General features: G+C 51.6%; 1 protein-coding gene across 6 annotated transcripts in view; it reads left to right on the forward strand.

Annotated features, from left to right (window-relative positions):
- The window catches only part of Cd6 (CD6 molecule), a 41961-nt gene extending 25450 nt beyond the window's left edge, over positions 1-16511 (forward strand). Inside the window, exons 2-13 of one of the 6 annotated variants that reach the window (XM_052189784.1) lie at positions 5594-5662; positions 6491-6838; positions 7414-7725; positions 8045-8347; positions 9564-9626; positions 11297-11437; positions 11758-11853; positions 13028-13144; positions 14375-14446; positions 14621-14875; positions 15110-15214; positions 15588-16511. In XM_052189784.1, the coding sequence (XP_052045744.1) occupies positions 5594-5662; positions 6491-6838; positions 7414-7725; positions 8045-8347; positions 9564-9626; positions 11297-11437; positions 11758-11853; positions 13028-13144; positions 14375-14446; positions 14621-14875; positions 15110-15214; positions 15588-15667 (1961 nt within the window). In that variant the 3' untranslated portion in view covers positions 15668-16511. The remainder of the gene's footprint in view (positions 1-5593; positions 5663-6490; positions 6839-7413; positions 7726-8044; positions 8348-9563; positions 9627-11296; positions 11438-11757; positions 11854-13027; positions 13145-14374; positions 14447-14620; positions 14876-15109; positions 15215-15587) is intronic. The other 5 variants (XM_052189785.1, XM_052189786.1, XM_052189787.1 and 2 more) reach the window with 5 other exon arrangements.
- Positions 16512-17376: the final 865 nt, after the last annotated feature.

The raw sequence follows: 17376 nt of genomic DNA on the forward strand, positions 1-17376 counted from the left end.
CTCCACACACAGTGACAGTAGCCCAGCCTCTGCAGCCGGATGCCGAGTGTGTAAAGAAGCTGTCTTGTGTACACCTGGGTTCAGCCAACGGCTTCCCAAGCTGCGCTTCTCAGGTTCAGATCTTGCCCTCACCGAGGTCCCTAGACCACTGGCTGAAACTTCCTGTGACTGCTTACTTGATGGTGACACAGGCCTGATATGGGGGCTCACTCAAGAGAGCTCTCGGGAGGTGTCCAGTCCATCTTCCACGCAAAACAGATGAAGGACAGCTACATCTATAAGACACATAGTAATGCTCAGTAGTTGATAACTCATTTTAGATTTTAATCTGACTATCAAAGAATGCAAGGGGTGGAAAAGATCGAAATGGCCATCTACTCTTGATACCAGTGAGAAAACAGGGGCCACACAGCAAGGTATTGACAAGAACCAGCGGAGATCCCCATGTGCCAGTGCTTAGCCTGGTGGTCCCTACAGTGCCTCCCGCTAGAGAATGCTGACATTTTCAGGGAAATTGCCCAGGTCTTGCGATCATATGAGCTGCCTCCTCCCAGGGGGGGAATTGGCTTTGGTTCCTCAGGCCATATGGTTTGTTCTAGCTTTATTTACGGGGTCATGTGAGCAGAATGCCTGCACAGCCAGCGCAAAATCTCATTTTAGCAGTGCTGTGAGCAGCTACCTGGTGCTTTTGCTTGAAGATGTATGAGTGAGTGGGCGAGTTCCTTTTCATTTGGATGTAGAATATATGGACATTTTAGAAGAATGCAAAGCAAGCAGAGAGGGAAAACTCACTGTGGAGAATATGTTTCCTTTTTCTGATGATCTTTCCTCACTGGCAAAGACTGACCTCCATCTTTTTCTATCCTCTTAGCATCCTTTTTGGGAGAGGTTCTGCCCAATGAATGTGGCCAGCAAAAAGGACCAGGATGCTGCGCATGCGCAGCTTACAGAGCAGGGCTGCGCTGGCCCGGCTTTCTGTTGCCGCGGCACATACATTTGAACATGAATTAGGGAGGAGAGGTTGATTTGGGCTTATAGTTTCAGGGGTGTCAATCCATCACTTCGGGGAGCACATGGCAGAGCAGAGAGAAGGGGGGCACCGTTGCTCTCTCAGGTTCTCAGCCTATGGGAATGGTGCCCCCCACATTCACGACAGATCCCTTCCCTTAGTGAATCCTCTTGGGAAACGTCATCAGACATACCTAAATAAAAATTGTCATTTTTAATTACATTTTTATTTATTTATTTGTGTGTGTGTGGTTGGGATACTCAGAGAAGAACTTGCAGGCATCTGTTCTATCCTGTCTATGGCCCCAGGTACCAAACTCAGGTTGTCAGCCTTGGAAGCCAGCACCTTTATCCAGTTCACTAATTTTCTAGATGATTCTCTATCTGGTCAACATTAACCTTCACAGGGACAGATGCCATTATCAGCCCATGACCAAAGTAACTACGTCATTCTCTGGGCTCCATCCACAAAGAAATGCCTCCAGCCACCATGAGGGAACACCACAGAAGACTGAACTTGAACCCTTCAGGGTCTCTGGAAGACCTTCACAAGCTAGAACCAGGCCAGGGGCTAGCAAGGGCTGGAGGGAAGTACAGAAATCTGTGAGCTGGCCTTCAGCTGCTGCTGTTTTATTGCAAACCTCCACCCTATCATTAAAAATCCTCTGTAAATAATTTATGACAAATATTTTTAATGTGCTGTGTGTTTCTAGCCAGCCCCCCCCCCAGTGGCTTTCAGAGAACTCAGCTGTCTTTGGGTTTTGGGGGTGGGGGGCGGCAGGGAAGGAGTATGGATTTTTGTGTGCTTTGGTCTTTGTATGATGGAAACACGAAGCTTTTTATCTGTAATGACAATGCATATGGGAGCGCTCTGTCCCCACTACAGGCACTTGGTGACTAAATGTCATATTGATTCATCTTTACCACAAGCCTATAACATGGGGAGGCTTATTTAAGTTTGTAAAGAGGTCACCTGAGGCTCAGAGATGGTCGGTGACCTGCCCCAGCAGCTGGAAGGACAGTCCAACCACTAGGCCCAAGTATGGACTCTGATTTCCATGGAGAATCACATCCAGGAGTCTCCACCCTTTCTCTTCTCCTCTACTCACCCCTTTCCCTTCCCTTCAACCCAACAAAAGGCCTTGCTCAGTTCAGGCGTGCTGTCTCTGAGCTCCCACCCTCCCCCTCAAGGCTGCTTCTGCAGGTTAAGTGCCCAGAAGCAGAAGTACGGGAGACTGCTGGTTTCTAACCACTCTTCTAGCAGTGATACGCCACACTTCCTGAACTTGCAATCCTCCTGCTTCTAACTCTGAAGTGCTAGGATTACAGATGTGTACCACTGAACCTGAGCTCTTCTGCCCTAGGATTACAGATGTGTACCACTGCACCTGAGCTCTTCTGCCCTAGGATTACAGATGTATACCACTGCACCTGGGCTCTTCTGCCCTAGGATTACAGATGTATACCACTGCACCTGGGCTCTTCTGCACTAGGATTACAGATGTGTACCACTGCACCTGGGCTCTTCTGCCCTAGGATTACAGATGTGTACCACTACACCTGGGCTCTTCTGCCAGTTCAGTTTGATTTTATTTCACTTCCTGAGAACCGGTCCTGCTATGCACATTGACTGACTTGAAATTCTCTGTTTCCCCTTCAGCCTCTTGGGTGCTGGGATAGTGAGCTTACGCTGCTCCTGGCTTCCTTTGGGCTTTGTCCCTCCTGTGTTCAGAGTCCCCTTGGTGGCACCTTCCTCTGGAACCTTCTCCTCAAGGGCTCTGCCTGTCCTGGCTGGTCTTGGGCTTCCCTGCTGGCTGCTCGCTCCAGTTCTTCTGTTCCAGCCCTTCCCCTGCTTGGTCCATTGTTTCTCAGTATGGAAAGCACAGCCCAAGGTCATATTTGAGAGAATGAAGGACAAGGATGCCCTTAAACTTCTGATCCTCCTGCCTCCAACTTCCAAGTGTGCCGGTGTGTCCAGTTTTATGTGATACAGAGGATGGAACCCAGGACAAGTTAGGAGCTCACTCTACTAACTGAGCCACACCCCCAGCCCCAGGCCTTTCCTTAATTTTAATTTAATATGCTTATTAGAACACCTGCCATCTGTTTCACACAAGCAGTCTAAAGGTGCTTTGCGGTTCAGCGTTCTCTAAGTTTCCCGTAGGCACCGTTTAGACACATATTCTAACGTACCATGTACCATAACGTAGCCATGTAACCAAGCCCTCCCTGCATGGCCGCCTTCTTCTCCTTGCTTTTCCTACTTAATACGCTTGAAAAGCCCTTAGACCAACGCGACTCTGTTTCTCTTTACTTCCTTTTCTTCTCCCTCCCCCAACCCCAGAACATGCTGTACTGACCAGGCTGGCCCTGAACTCACAGAGATTCACCTGCCTCTGCCTCCAGGGTGCTTGGATTAACTCTCTCTCTCTCTCTCTCTCTCTCTCTCTCCCTGTCTCTCTCTCTCTTTAATGGGCTGCTTCTGCACCCAAAGCCATGCTATGAGCACACCAGACTTTCGTAAGCCGTTTACCCACAGGCAGATATTTTGACTCATGTTAGTTTTGTGCTGTTCTATAAAAATGCACTGGACATTGTTTTCTTTTTTAAAATGACATTTGTTTGTTTGCTCGTGTTTGTTCCAAGACGTGCGTGTGAGGTCAGAGGACAACCCACTGGGGTCAGTCCTCTTCTTCCATCACGTGAGCCCTGGGGACTGATCTCAGGTCATCAGACTTGCAGCAGTGCCTCTGCCTGCCGAGCTGTCTCTCCCGCCCAGCACTGTTTTATTTTTAGGTCCAGGCATCTTAATGGCACAAAGCAGATTCACAGGGAAGGAAAACATTTGTTTGTTTGTTTGTTTGTTTGTTTGTTTTCAAAATATACTTTTTTGAAGAAAAATGGTAACCCAATTTGAAACGGGAACTGTGGGACTGGGCAAAGTGTTGGTGACAGAGGAACTTGTCCTGTCCTGGAGCCTCTGAGAACAGAGACCAAGGTGGAACGAGAGCTAGAGGTAGCAAGGAAATTCAAGATCACAAAACCCAGGTTCTTTTTGCATCCAGGGGTGGGACAGTGACTTTAAGCAAAGCCCGCAGTTCTCGAGTGCAGTCAGTCTCAATAAACTGGGGATGATTTTGGGGGGGGCGTGGTAGGGAACTGGCAACTCCTACTCTGTGCATCTGTTCTGTCAGCCAATCAACAAACAGTGTGCTGGACATCCTGGGAAAACCTGGAAAATCCCCTGGGATCCGTCCTCTAGGACTTTCTAGTCTAGGAAAAATATGCACCTTTACACACAAGAAAGTGGTTGTCCATACCAAGAGAAAGAGATGATACAAAAGTGAGCTGAACCCCCAAACCCCAACATGATATTACACACACACACACACACACACACACACACTTGGACATATGGCCAGATGGATACAGTCTAAACCACATGCTAACACCACTCCCCTCCCAACCACCAGCCCCACCCTCCCTTCTGTTCCCTCTCCCTGCGTATGCAGAAATATCGAAAGCCACACTGGAACACTGGGCTCGTTGCCGTGGGAACCAGAATTCTGTAAAATTATGCAATCTTCACTCGTGCACATCTGAATTCTCACTCTGAGTGTTACAATCACTGTGGAGTTTGTGCTGTGAATTCTGAGTCATTGCCCCGTCTAGATCAAGCCAGGCAGCAAAGGATAGAATTGGTGGAGACTTGCAACTAAAGACCCGAATTCTTTCTGTCAGGGTCATGGAGTCGCCTAGAGAGGGAGGGCTGTGTCTACAAGGGTGATGCCCTGGGACTTCCCTGGACCCGAGACAGGAGAGTGATCAGGGAGACCTGGAGGGAGACAATTGAGGAGAGGCTTATACTTTGAGAGAAGCTATGGCATTCTTCTTAATGGCACAAAGCAGATTCACAGGGAAGGAAAACATTTGTTTGTTTCTTTTCAAAATACATTTTATTGAAGAAAAAAAGTAACCCAATTTGAAATGGGAACTGTGGGACTGGGCAAAGTGTTGGTGACACAGAGGAAACTCTTGTCCTGTCCTGGAGCCTCTGTGAACAGAGACTATGGTGGGAGGAGAGCTCTATGTAGCAAGGAAATAAGAAGATAAGGGACAGTCTGCTCAAGGGATCTTGGGGGGGGGAGGGAAGGGGAAGCAGGGTGGGGGGAGGGGGCACGCGGTTGTAGCCCCCATAGCCTGGATCCCACGGAGATCAGCCTCCTGGGACAGAGTGGACAGTAATGGCTCTGAAGGGATAAACGCACCCTATGTGGCACCAGCAATGGATTTTTATCACCTGGGTTTCCCTTTTTGATCTGTAAGGTGGAACTACTAACAATATGCCGCACTGTGATGTTGAGAGTAAATGGATTATAGTAGGGCAAAGTAGGAAAAGGTCCTAAGAGAAAACTACTTTCTCGGTGTCTGAAAGCACTTTGTAGCTCAGCAGTTCCCACAGTTTGAGAATTTTCTCCATCCTGAGGGGAACAAAGGAACCAAGGCCGAGACCCCATTTTCCCAGAAGCCCCAGCAGGCCCCAGGGGCTCCCCTGCTCACCCTGGCTGCTGCTGGTTCGTTCCAGGTCTTCCATCTCCAGTCCCCTCTGGCCAGCACAGAAACGACAGCACTCCAAAAACGCCCGTGGACCCAGGTAAGCAAAGCACGTTCCAGGCTCTACAGGCAACTTCCGGGGACCAAGGAGACCGGGTCTGGGATGGCAAGGACAAAGAAGTCATCTGACTCTCACGGTCACTTCTTCCTCCTGGTCCAGGGATGCAGGTTCCACCGATAGGCTCTCCTCGAGGCGTGAGAATTCCTGTATTTGAGAGTCTCATGTCCACCCAAGAGACTTAAGGGACTTTTGCAGAGCAAGCTGGAGTTTGTGGTGGGGTCATGAGCAGTCTTTCATTTGCTCTCCATGTGTTTATTGAGGCCCTACTCTGTGCACAGCTGTGAGGAGAAGTGGGGTGCATACTAGGGAGCAGAATCGGACAGGTCATTCTTATAGAAAGGTAATTGGGACCTAAGAAAGGTTCCTATAGCAAGGCCACCCCCAACCACTGCACCTGCAGGTCTTGTCACTGTCATGCCCTCTAGCTGTACCTTTAGCGCAGCTGAGGGACCAGGGAAGGGACTCCTGGTCCAACAGGGCTGCCCAGTCAAAACCTTGTTTTTCTGTTACAAAATGTTCCAATAGAGACAGGGGCCCCAGAGGGGATTGTGGGATCCAGCTTCCGATCTAAGCCTCCCTAAACTCCAGAGCCTCACCTTTCCTCCAATTGAATGCTAGGGTCAGGCCTTGAAGTTCTCCTGTCCTTACTCGAGGCAACCCAACAGTACCCTATCAGTAGGCAGGAAGGCCTGAGGCCCAGAGTTGAGAGGAGTGTTGGCCAAGGTCATGAAACAGGGCAGAGGGGTCATCCTACCCTGGTGGGGAAACAGATCTGGAGAAGTCTCAGCTCGCTTTTGACCCTTCCAGAGGAGCAGCTGGGGATTCGCCTGGTGAACGGGAGCAGTCGCTGCAGCGGATCTGTGGAGGTCCTGTTAGAGTCCTGGGAGCCTGTGTGCGCGGCACACTGGAACTGGGCTGCTACCAAAGCTGTGTGCAACGCGCTGGGCTGTGGCGATTCCGGAAAGGTTACCTACTTGATGCCACCCACCTCTGAGCTTCCATCAGGAGCCTCTTCTGGGAACACTAGCAGCTCCGGAAATACGACATGGGCGCGGGCACCAACTGTGAGATGCAGCGGAGCCCACTGGCAGCTCTGCAAGGTGGAGGACCAGGAGTGCGGAGGCGACAGGCCGCTGGTGTGGGTCACCTGTGCAGGTACATGTGCCTGCCCGCTGCCTACCTTATACCTCAGGTTTTAAACATTGCAGCCAAACCTTTGTCTCCGGACTACCACCTCCCCACCCCCAGCCTCCCAAGTCACGCAAACTCAAGTGTTCCACGTTGTTGTCCTCATCAAATTATGTCATTTCCAGATCTGAGTGTCGCTTCTCAATGTGACCTACAGACTCCTCCCCCGCTAGATCTCCAGAGCATCCCCTTAGTGTCCTTTAGTCCTCCATCCTAACCCAGTCTTTGTGAATTCTGTCTCCTTCCTGATTGGGACCTGTAGGTCCAGCCTTTCCTCCAGGTAGATAACTCCCCACATTCTGAGGCTCCCTTTGGCTAAGGTTTGGTGGCCAAGACCTTCACTCAAGGCCACACCTACACGGTCCTTCCGCCTGCATTTCAAATCCCTCCCACATTATCTCAAAACCACGCCCACCGGCTGGGTTCTCAGTTTTGAAGGGACCCCAAACCCTCCAGGTTACAGCCCCTCCCACAGCGTCCAATGCACCGCGCTTCCTGCCCCCACCACTAACAATCTGAAACCCTCCCCCGCTACCCCCTAGAGAACCAGGCTGTACGATTAGTGGATGGTGGCAGCCGCTGCGCAGGCCGGGTGGAGATGCTGGAGCATGGTGAATGGGGAACAGTGTGCGATGACACGTGGGACCTGGAGGATGCACACGTAGTGTGTAAGCAACTGAAGTGTGGCTGGGCAGTGAAGGCACTGGCCGGCTTGCACTTCACCCCAGGCCAAGGACCCATCCACCGTGACCAGGTGAACTGCTCTGGGACCGAGACCTACTTGTGGGACTGCCCAGGGCGGCCTGGAGACCAGTACTGCGGTCACAAGGAGGACGCAGGAGTAGTGTGCTCAGGTCAGTGAACCTGGAGGACAGGATATGTTTACCAGGGGTTCGGTTTGGCCTGGGCTTCTTGGGCATATCTACAAAAAACGGCGGGTGGTAGTAAAGCGCTCATAACAACCCCCAGATGCAGCAGCTTCTGCCTCTCCGCAGCCCATGCTTTGAGCAGCCAGGATCTGGAGAGGACCAGAGCAGTTGGGGTTGACAAAGGGGTCACAGATGCAAAAGAGAAAACACGTAGGGCTGTCTGGGTTCTTCTCTGCATTGATGTTCTAGGTTGGCAGGGATTTGGGCCCAAAACATTTAGCTTGACCCCATCACCTGCCCACAGAACACCAGTCCTGGCGCCTGACTGGAGGCGTTGACTCCTGCGAAGGGCAAGTGGAAGTGTTCTTCCGGGGTGTCTGGAGCACTGTGTGTGACAGCGAGTGGTACACATCTGAGGCCAAAGTGCTCTGTCGGTCCTTGGGTTGCGGATCAGAAGTGGATCGGCCCAGGGGGCTGCCACACTCCCTGGAAGGGAGAATGTACTACTCCTGTGAAGGCGAGGAGATCGCCCTCAGCTCCTGTTCCTGGCGGTTCAACAACTCCAACTTGTGCAGCCAGTCGCTGGCGGCCAGGGTTGTCTGCTCAGGTATTTCTTCCCCAGACCTCCACCACTAGATTTAGCCCACAAATTTTGTCTCTGAAGACAGCTGGCATACACTGTCCCAAGAAAGACCATTGTACTTACCATGCACAGGTAGACATTTATTAGGATGTTTTTTTCTGCAATATGATCAGCTCAGACCCAAATTCATGGGTTCAGTATTTTTCAAGAAAGTCATTATTATGTGCTAAGTAATTGGTCCCTGTTTATTGGAATTGGTTCAGTAAGTGAAGCCAACTTGTTATCTCAAAGGTGGTGATTCTGGGAAAAATCAGATTAGAAAACACGGATGGAAACAGCATGTGAGACAACATTGGGAGCTATAAATCACATGCCAAGCACTGCCAAGCTCTCGGTGTCTTATCTCAGTTTAGCCTTATACCCACTGTGGGAGGTGGCTTTTACTGCCCTTCTCCAACTCTTCACACCACAATGGCAAGTCACAGCATTGGTGTCTTCTAGACCATAAAGACAAACGAATGCAGTCTGGAAGTGTAGCTCAGTGATAGTCTGCTTTCCTAGTATGCGTGAAACCCTAGGTTCAAACCTCAACAACTCAAGGAAGGAAAGAAGGGAGGACAAGAGGTTTGGTGTGGTGAAAGAAACTAAAAATAAATATTGTCCAAACTCTTGACTTGCTGTCGTACCTTAGCGAGGCCATTATTCCAATGGCAGAGGCGTTATATTCCCACCTGTGGGGACACAGCATTGAACTCCTTGTAGAGTTCAGATCCTGATTCTGAGCTCCAGCTCTGCTATTCCTCAATGTCTATGGCTTCAGAATAAAGGATGCTTCTCCAGGTAGCTGGAGACTTCAGGATGCTACAGCTAATGGCCTATGTAAGCCCCATACCCTAGAAAGCAATTAGAAAGGGGTGTGGATTATACTAATGAGGACAAAGCTCCCTGGGCCCTGAGGTTGCAAATTGAAAGTTGAATGGAGAAAGGACAGAGGGTGGGCAGCAGCTTACACAGGAAAAAGGAATGGTTCTACCCACCCCCACCCTCATTCTAACTGAAGCAGTACCCGGCCAGCTTTCCAGGGGATCCCCTCATGGCTGGCAGCCTGGGCAGTTTCTGTACCCTTGTGTCCCCCAATGAGAATACCCCATGGTTCTAGGGCATTTGTCTTGTTCAGTTTCTAGGTACACAGTAGGTACTCAGTAAACTCACTAAGAGAATGTGTGGTACTTTCCTACAGGCTCCCAGAGACATCCCAATCTGTCCACTTCTGAAGTGCCTTCCAGAATTCCGGTCACCAGAGGTGAGTGTAGCTTTTCCCGGCAGTGCAGGTGTGCATGTATGTTCATACACTCATGGCGGTCTGCCTGGGGACAAACTGATGGCTTTTTTCTAGGACCCTCCCCCACCACCAATCCTGTGAATGAACTAGTCCCTTGGGGAACATCCTGCCATATAGGACTTATGTGAGCAACACCACACACACACACACACACACACACACACACACACACACACCTCCTTGAGCCAGAAAGGTCCCAAATGCTTTGGAACCACTTGGATGCAACACTCCTGGCCTGGCCAGGTGGTGGGGCACCAAGACCACCACTCAGCATGAGCGAGGTTTAGAGCCTGGGGTCTGCTGCCCTCCTGCATTATTTCCTAAGCATTTATGCTTCCAGAATCAACTGAGCCGAGCCTCTCTACAATCCGATACTGAGGAGCAAGCTGGGGTTCAGAGGTCAGAGTGATGGCAGCCCTGTGGGCCAGCACTACAAACTTTAACTCTATTGACAGACCCGTGCCAGGTCTGTCTGGCGGATCTGTGTAGCTCGACCAGCAGCAGGGCTGACTACTAGGGCTTATATCCCAGCTGTGTGAGCTAGCCGTGTGTCATGTCTCTGAGCCTCAGGCTCCTTGAGTTTGGGGGATGACGATCAAGACATCTTTCTAGGGACACTGCTGTGAAGTCATTTCATCAGATAGTTTTCGATCACTTGGAATGGGTCTGAGCTATAAGAGTCATACAGAGGCCAAGCACTGGCTGGGTTCCCTTTTCCACTGCCTGGATCACTCGCATCCTGCCGCAGACCCTCAATATGTCCAGGGCAGGGCTTGGAGGAGAGACTGAAGGACTAGAGTCCTGCCAGAGACCTGGGATATGGATGAAGAGGCTGACAGGGTGAGATGCTGGGAGCTGCCCAGGCTACGGAATGAGGCTGGCAGGACCTGCAGCTCCCATGTCCCTTTTTGGAGTCAGGGTGAAGAGTCATACCCACCTACTCCAGAGAGCAAAGGAAGATGCAGCCTCCAGGGGCCATGTGTGGGCCCACTGTTAACACTTCACTTAGTCTCAGGGGTTTCCTGAGGTCTACACCCTAAAGCCCCCACATCTCAGCAACCACTCACACTGCTCTGGCTACCAAATCTACCTTCCCTTCCTAGCCCAAGTCACCGTCAGCAGCCAGAAAGAAAGGGGTAGAAAATGAGGACTGAGTATTGTATTTTCCCCTGTGGAAGCAGACGCAGCCAAAGCATGTGGCCCGACTTGTCCCTCTTCCCACTTAGCAGAGCCTCCAGGCCTGTGATAATGTCATCATGTTGCAACCCTAGGATATAATGCCCGACACAGTGGTACTAAATAATTGTCTACTGAACAAAAACTGGTGCTGAAGGCCGGGGTTGGGGGAGGGGTTCAATGGGGGTGGGGTGAGAACAGGCTGTGGGCTAGTACGAGAGGAAAATTTCTGGCAGTAAATGCTTTTAGTCAATTGCTTATTTAAATATACAACTTACGGAGCACTTACCATATGTGAGGCACTTAAAAGCCAAGATGGGAAGATTTGAATAAAAGAAGGGAGGAGGACAATCGTGAGAAGGAAAGTGGATCAGTTCATGGGGTAGAAAGTCAAGGAAAGGTGCGAAGGGAGCCCACATCCATTTTTCTGCCTGAATTGACCTTCCTGTTTCCAGAATCTTCTGTGCTGGTGAGCGTCAAGGATAAGGACTCTCAAGAGCTGACACTTCTCATTCCCTGTATTGTCCTGGGAAGTCTCCTCTTTATCTCCCTCATCTTCATAGCTATTCTTCTCTTGAGAGCCAAAGGACGTTACGGTAGGTGTGACATTCCCAGAGCTACTGGACAGGAAACGGTAGTTGTGAGGCACAGGCTTGCCCCAGTATGTAAGATGTGGAAGAGATGGGGTCCTGCAAGGACCACCTAGCTCAGACTTAGAGAGAACCTCTTGATGATGGAAAAGATTTTCCCAGCATGCCCAGTAGTGGAGCCTGCTAGCTGAGACTTCTTGGGAGAAGCAGACTCTGTTTGTGTTGGGTGTGGGTGAAGCAGATGCATCCTTGAACCTGGAACTTGAAAGACTGGGAGACAGAGACAATAAAAATGATGCACAGGCTCTCTGCCTCCCTTCCCTCAGCCCTCCCTGCTTCAGTGAACCACCAGCAGCTGTCCACTGACAACCAATCAGGGATCAATAACTACCATCCTGTCCCTATCACCATTGCCAAAGAAGGTAGGATGTCACCCCTGGGGAAGGCAGGGGGAGGACAGGGAGGGCAGACTCTGGAGGGTCACCACCGCTGAGGCTGACGTGACACCAACAGGAGAGGAGCCCAGGCCAGCCTTTGGCTTAGCAGACACGTGACCTTCTAGCTCAGTCTTGTATCGATGCTGGACTTTGGAGTTTTGGGCAAATGCAAGCCAAGCATTTGAGATGTTGGTACTCAGAAGAAAGGTTGGCTTTGCTCACTGGCTAGTTGATTTGTGATATCAGTTCTTGAGTTGCTTCCCAAGTAGATGCCCCCAAGAGAGCCCAAGTGCCTCCCGGAGAAAAGGCTAGGGAATATGGCTATATTGGTAGAGTGCTTAAAACACACAGGCCTTGGGGTTCAATGCCCAGCAACACTTAACCCAGACATGATGCTACACTCCTGTAATGCCAGAACTTTGGAGGTGGAGGCAGGAGGATCAGCAGTTCAGGGTCATCCTGAGTTTGAAGCTAATATGAGTTACCTGAGACCCTATTTAAAAAAAAAAACCAAAAAACACTTTTTTTTTTCATTTTCTCTGAGTAAAAGAATTAGGACTGGAAAGATAACTCAGTCAGTTAAAGTGCTGGCCTTGCAAGCATGAGGGCCTGAATTCAATCCGCAGTATCCATGCAGAAGTCAGGCATGGTGGCATGAGGCTACCATCCTAGTCCTGGGGTGCAGGGCTGAGATGAGCAGATCCTGGGGCTTGCTGGCCACCAGCGCCAGCCTACTCAGCAAGCTCCAGGTCCCAGTGGGAGAACCAATGGAAATGTGGTGCAGGGCATGGTGCACCGTGGCACATGGCTTTAATCCTAGGGCTCCAGAAGGAGAGGCAGGCAGATCTCTATGCGTTCAAGGCCAGCCCTATTCGTATAGAGAAGTCCAGGCCAGCCAGGGATGCACAGTGAGGCCCATATCTAAAACAAATAAATAGCCTCTACACACACACACACACACACACTGGGTCACTCACCCTTTAGGACACATAATTTGCCTCCAAAGAGTTTGAGTTCAGTCTCATTGCATTTTTGAAACAAAATTGGTCACTCGCTCCTCTGTCCCCTGTCCCTGCTACTGGGCTCTCAACTCTTCTCCCTAAGCCTTCTGCCTATCTTGGGGCTGTGCCCTGCCCCCAACCCTCTGTTCTCTCCCCAGCTCCTACGCTGTTCTTCCAGCCCCGGGTCCCTGAGGACTCAGACTCCAGCTCTGACTCGGACTATGAGCATTATGACTTCAGCTCCCAGCCGCCTGTGGCCCTGACCACCTTCTACAGTGAGTGCTGGGCTGGCCTCAGAGGTTTGGGACCTGCAGGAGGTCATCTGCTAGTGCCCACAGGACTTTCACGTGTCCTTGATGCTCCCCTGGATGGATTCTGAATGGTCCTAAAGTAAAGCTTTCAATGTACCCTTTGACCCTGGAGACCTGTCTATTCACGGGCGTGTCTCCTGTGCTGTCTTTGGCTGGGTCAGGTCTCAGAACCATTGCCAGGCCTAGATGCTTGAGACTGTACAAATGAGACTGTACAAAAATGTACTGGGGGGCCACATGAGGCCAGAGTCCTCTTTGGAATTACTTGGAGCGTGTCAAAAACCTTGAACCTCACTTATGCCTACTGTACCATCAAGTTAGAACCAGAGTTCAGCCAGGTGTGTCAGAAACACTCCAAATACCAGAGTCCTGAAAGTTGTGGGAACCAGATTCCTTCCATGCTGCGGTGAGCTCCCTAGAACATTGTCTCTACATGATGCAGAACCAGTCATTGCCATATCCACATAGCAGGACAAGGACATCCTTCACCTCCACCCCTCCACGCAGAGCACAAGTCTACTAGCTGAAAGAGGGGCAGGACAGGGAGACTCCACCAGGTAGCTGAGGGTTAGGCAGGGGATGTTGGGCACTAGGCAGTGGCCTCTATCTCTACCCCACCCGCTGACTTGGAGACTCTGGTCTATGGAGGATCCACTTCCGCTAGGCTATGGGTTGGTGTTTGGTAACTACTCAGATACTTTGAGATATCTGAGCCCCGGTGTAGAAGGTGCGATGTTGTGTCCCAAATGCAATGACATTGGAACTCAAAATCATTGTCAGGCTTCCAAGAGCTGACCCACATTCTTAAGACCTTAAGCCTGACCCTGAGCCTTAAAACTACACAGGATACAATATTCTGGGTCATGTGGCTTCTCCTTGACCCTAAGAAGTGCCTCCCGGGGCAAATACCAGCCCATTTCTGGAGCAACCAGGACATGAATGCAAGCCCAGAGTTGCTAACACTCTTATGCAGAGCATCTGTGCCATGGGCATGGAGCAGAGGTACAGGATAGCAGGTTTCTAGGCAGAAGCCACCTGTCTCTACACTGGTTCATGGTAGACCTGAGACACCCAAGACTCTACATGAAAATCTAGATGCAAGTTGACCCCTGTCCAAGTCAGGTTGTTTCTCCTCCAGGCTCCTAGTGCAGGAGACGGAGCCTGAATCCCTCTACCCCACTCTGCTTCCTACAGATTCCCAGAGGCACCGGGTCACAGAGGAGGAAGCTCAACAGAACAGGTTTCGGATGCCACCGCTGGAAGAAGGTGAGTCCAGAGGGGGCAGGTCTTGGAGAGGAGAAGCAGGTGTCCACCTTGTCTCCAAACTCAGTAGCTAAGCTCACCTCAGGGTGCATTAGTAGCAACTTCCCTCAACTAGTGTCTCAGGCCTAACTTAGAGTTCTCTTGCTTCCATACTCCCCACCCCCTTTTCTGGCCCAGGACTTGAAGAGTTGCATGTTTCCCACACCCCACCTGCTGACCCCAGACCCTGCGTGGCAGAGGCCCCCTCTCTGGGCTCTCAGTACCACATGAGGAGCAACAGTGATTCCAGCACCTCCTCTGAGGAGGGTTACTGCAATGATCCCAGCAGCAAGCCCCCTCCGTGGAACTCACAGGCGTTTTCTTCTGAGAAGAGTCCCCTCACGCAGCAGCCCCCCAACTTGGAACTGGCTGGCTCTCAGGCAGTGTTTTCAGGTAACTGTGCGTCCTTCCAAGCTCCCAACCCTGTGTTCAACATACCCAGAAGAGGCATAGAGCCAAACCCTGACTGGCTGTGTGACCTTGGACAAGTCTCCTCCCCTCTCTGGGCCTTCACATCCTCATTAGTCCAGCTTCAGGCTTGGCTCTCCTGAGTCTTCAGGGCTTCTGGCTCTGGTCGTTTTTGCACAGCCTGGCTCCTGGCGGAGAGTAACTAGCTCGGGTCTTCAGCAGGGCCCTCAGCCAATGACAGCTCCAGCACCTCATCCGGAGAGTGGTACCAGAACTTCCAGCTACCACCCCAGCATCCTCCGGTGGAACAGTTTGAATGTCCAGGTAGCTGGGGTTGGGGGCGGGCCGCAGAGGATGTGGGTAGGATGGAGAAATGTTCGGAAGTTTCTGCGAGAGGAAGTGAGCTTACTGTCAACGGAGGCATTCAAGCAGAAGCTGCTCGTTGGCCACACAGGGGAGGGATCAGTAGCAGTAAGGCAGTCAGCGCACACTCATCCACCACGCACCGGCCTGGGAACCTCAGCTCTGCACTAGACAGGGCTCTGGCTGGAGGCAGCAGTAAACAAAGGATGAGATGGTTTCAGACCGTGCCCCAGGAACTGCAGTAGGGGATGGACACAGGCCTGCTCACTCTCCCACCCTCGTGGCAGGGGCAGCCACTGTGTCCCCTACGACCTGATTCTCTTATCCCCCACAGGACCCCCTGACCCCCAAGCAAACTCCATTGATGATGATGAGGAGGAGGAGGAGGACTACGATGACATCGGAGCAGCATAGCCTGGGTCCCCGAGGCTCCTGAATGACCCCTCCCTCTGCTCTCCCGCTCTACCACCCATCAACTTCTGGGAGGCTGAGGTCCCTAGCAGAGATGGAAGGGTGGGCATTCTCCCAGCCCCTCATCCTCCACCCATCGATTAACCTGCAGGAGCCTGGAACAGAAGGCATGGCCAATGGTGTGAGAGCTGGGTCCTGGGTTGAACAAGCAGTGGTGGACGGTCATGCTGGGTAACCCTGAGGCTTTATCTCACTCCGTGTCAAGTACTTTGATCCTAAGTCTCAGGAGGCAGCTGAGGGGCTGAGAAGCTCACCTACTGCTGAAATACAGGCCCAGGGGCTGCCATTATCACTGAAGAAGCCAGCGATGCCTCGATGCAACCTGGGGCCTTCAGAGTAGCAGCCGCTCTAGCATGGGCATGGATGGCCTCCCTGGGCACTGTCAGCTAAGAGTAACCATGAGAAATGCATGTTCCCTGTCCAGTGTCAGGCAGAGGCCAGTCCTGCTGACCAGGGGTCTCTGAGTCCACCACAGGCACTGACTGGACTCCTCTTTCGATCCTTGGACAACTGAACATTATTCTAACCTTGTCTTTATAGAGGACCCCTGTCCTGCCTGAGTCAGGGGATCAGCAGCCGAGTTGGAACAAAAATGCAGGGATCTGTTCTGGAGGGCTCGAGGGCACCGAAAGCTCTGAGTCCCCACAGATCCCCTTGGGTTGACAGGAACACTTTGTGGTTATTGCAGCCAAGACTTTAAACAGCATCAGAGAACTGGAGGGTCCCAGCCAGGCTACAGTGGCCTGTCCTGAGTTCCAGAGATTAAATGATTACTGAGTGAAAACTAGGGATGTCTTGACAATTCCTTAAACTCGGTGCTCTGTGTGTGTGTGTGTGTGTGTGTGTGTGTGTGTGCGCGCGCGCGCGCGTGCAACATACATTTCCTCAGGGGCAGAGAAGCCCAAGTCCTTATCATAGAATGTTCTGGAGATTCCAGTAAGAATAAAGAAAGTGATACCATGCACAAGTACACCTGCACTCTGGCCACCTATGTTCAGTCCTGAGGGACATCTGGACACACACATCTTAAAGTTGTTCTCCAATGAATAAGAGATGGTATCCTGAGGCTGGCTGGGGAAATGACCCCAGTGCTTCAGGGCCCCCATAAAACACTCTCAAGGGGTAAGTGGCTTAGGAGCAGCCCCCTTCCCTTAACACTGTTAGTGGAGCCCGGGTGCATGTACTGTGCCTGGGGTCCGTGCTAGCAGTGGGCCAAGTGGAGACAGCTCCGATCCATTTGGGCAGAACTGTCGGGGCAGCTCTCCTCTGTGTGTTGGTACTTTGGCCAATGCAGAGAAAGGAGACCCAGGTCTTCCCAAGGGATGGGCTACAGATGGGAGCCACCCAGCTGTTCCCAGCCTGTGGGCCAGACTGGCTCTGCCACAGGAGCTGGTTGCCCAAGGGCCTTCCCAGACAGGACTGAAGTAGATGCTGCTGCCATGCTTCCTGGCCAGGATTGTGTCCATACTCGGTCGTCTTTAAGCCTGACTCCAGCCATCGCTCGATCCCACCTGCACAGTCCAGCCTTCCTCTGGGAGCTGGGGTGCTGGTTTACAGACCTGCTCTCCCTTCTGTTCCTGCTGTATCAGCCACAGCCTTTCCTGGGGCAACCGTCCCAGGATGTGGTTGCCTGTGATGCGGTACCTCCCAGT

This window comes from Apodemus sylvaticus, chromosome 1 (genome assembly GCF_947179515.1).
Source record: "Apodemus sylvaticus chromosome 1, mApoSyl1.1, whole genome shotgun sequence".
NCBI classification, from domain to species: domain Eukaryota; kingdom Metazoa; phylum Chordata; class Mammalia; order Rodentia; family Muridae; genus Apodemus; species Apodemus sylvaticus.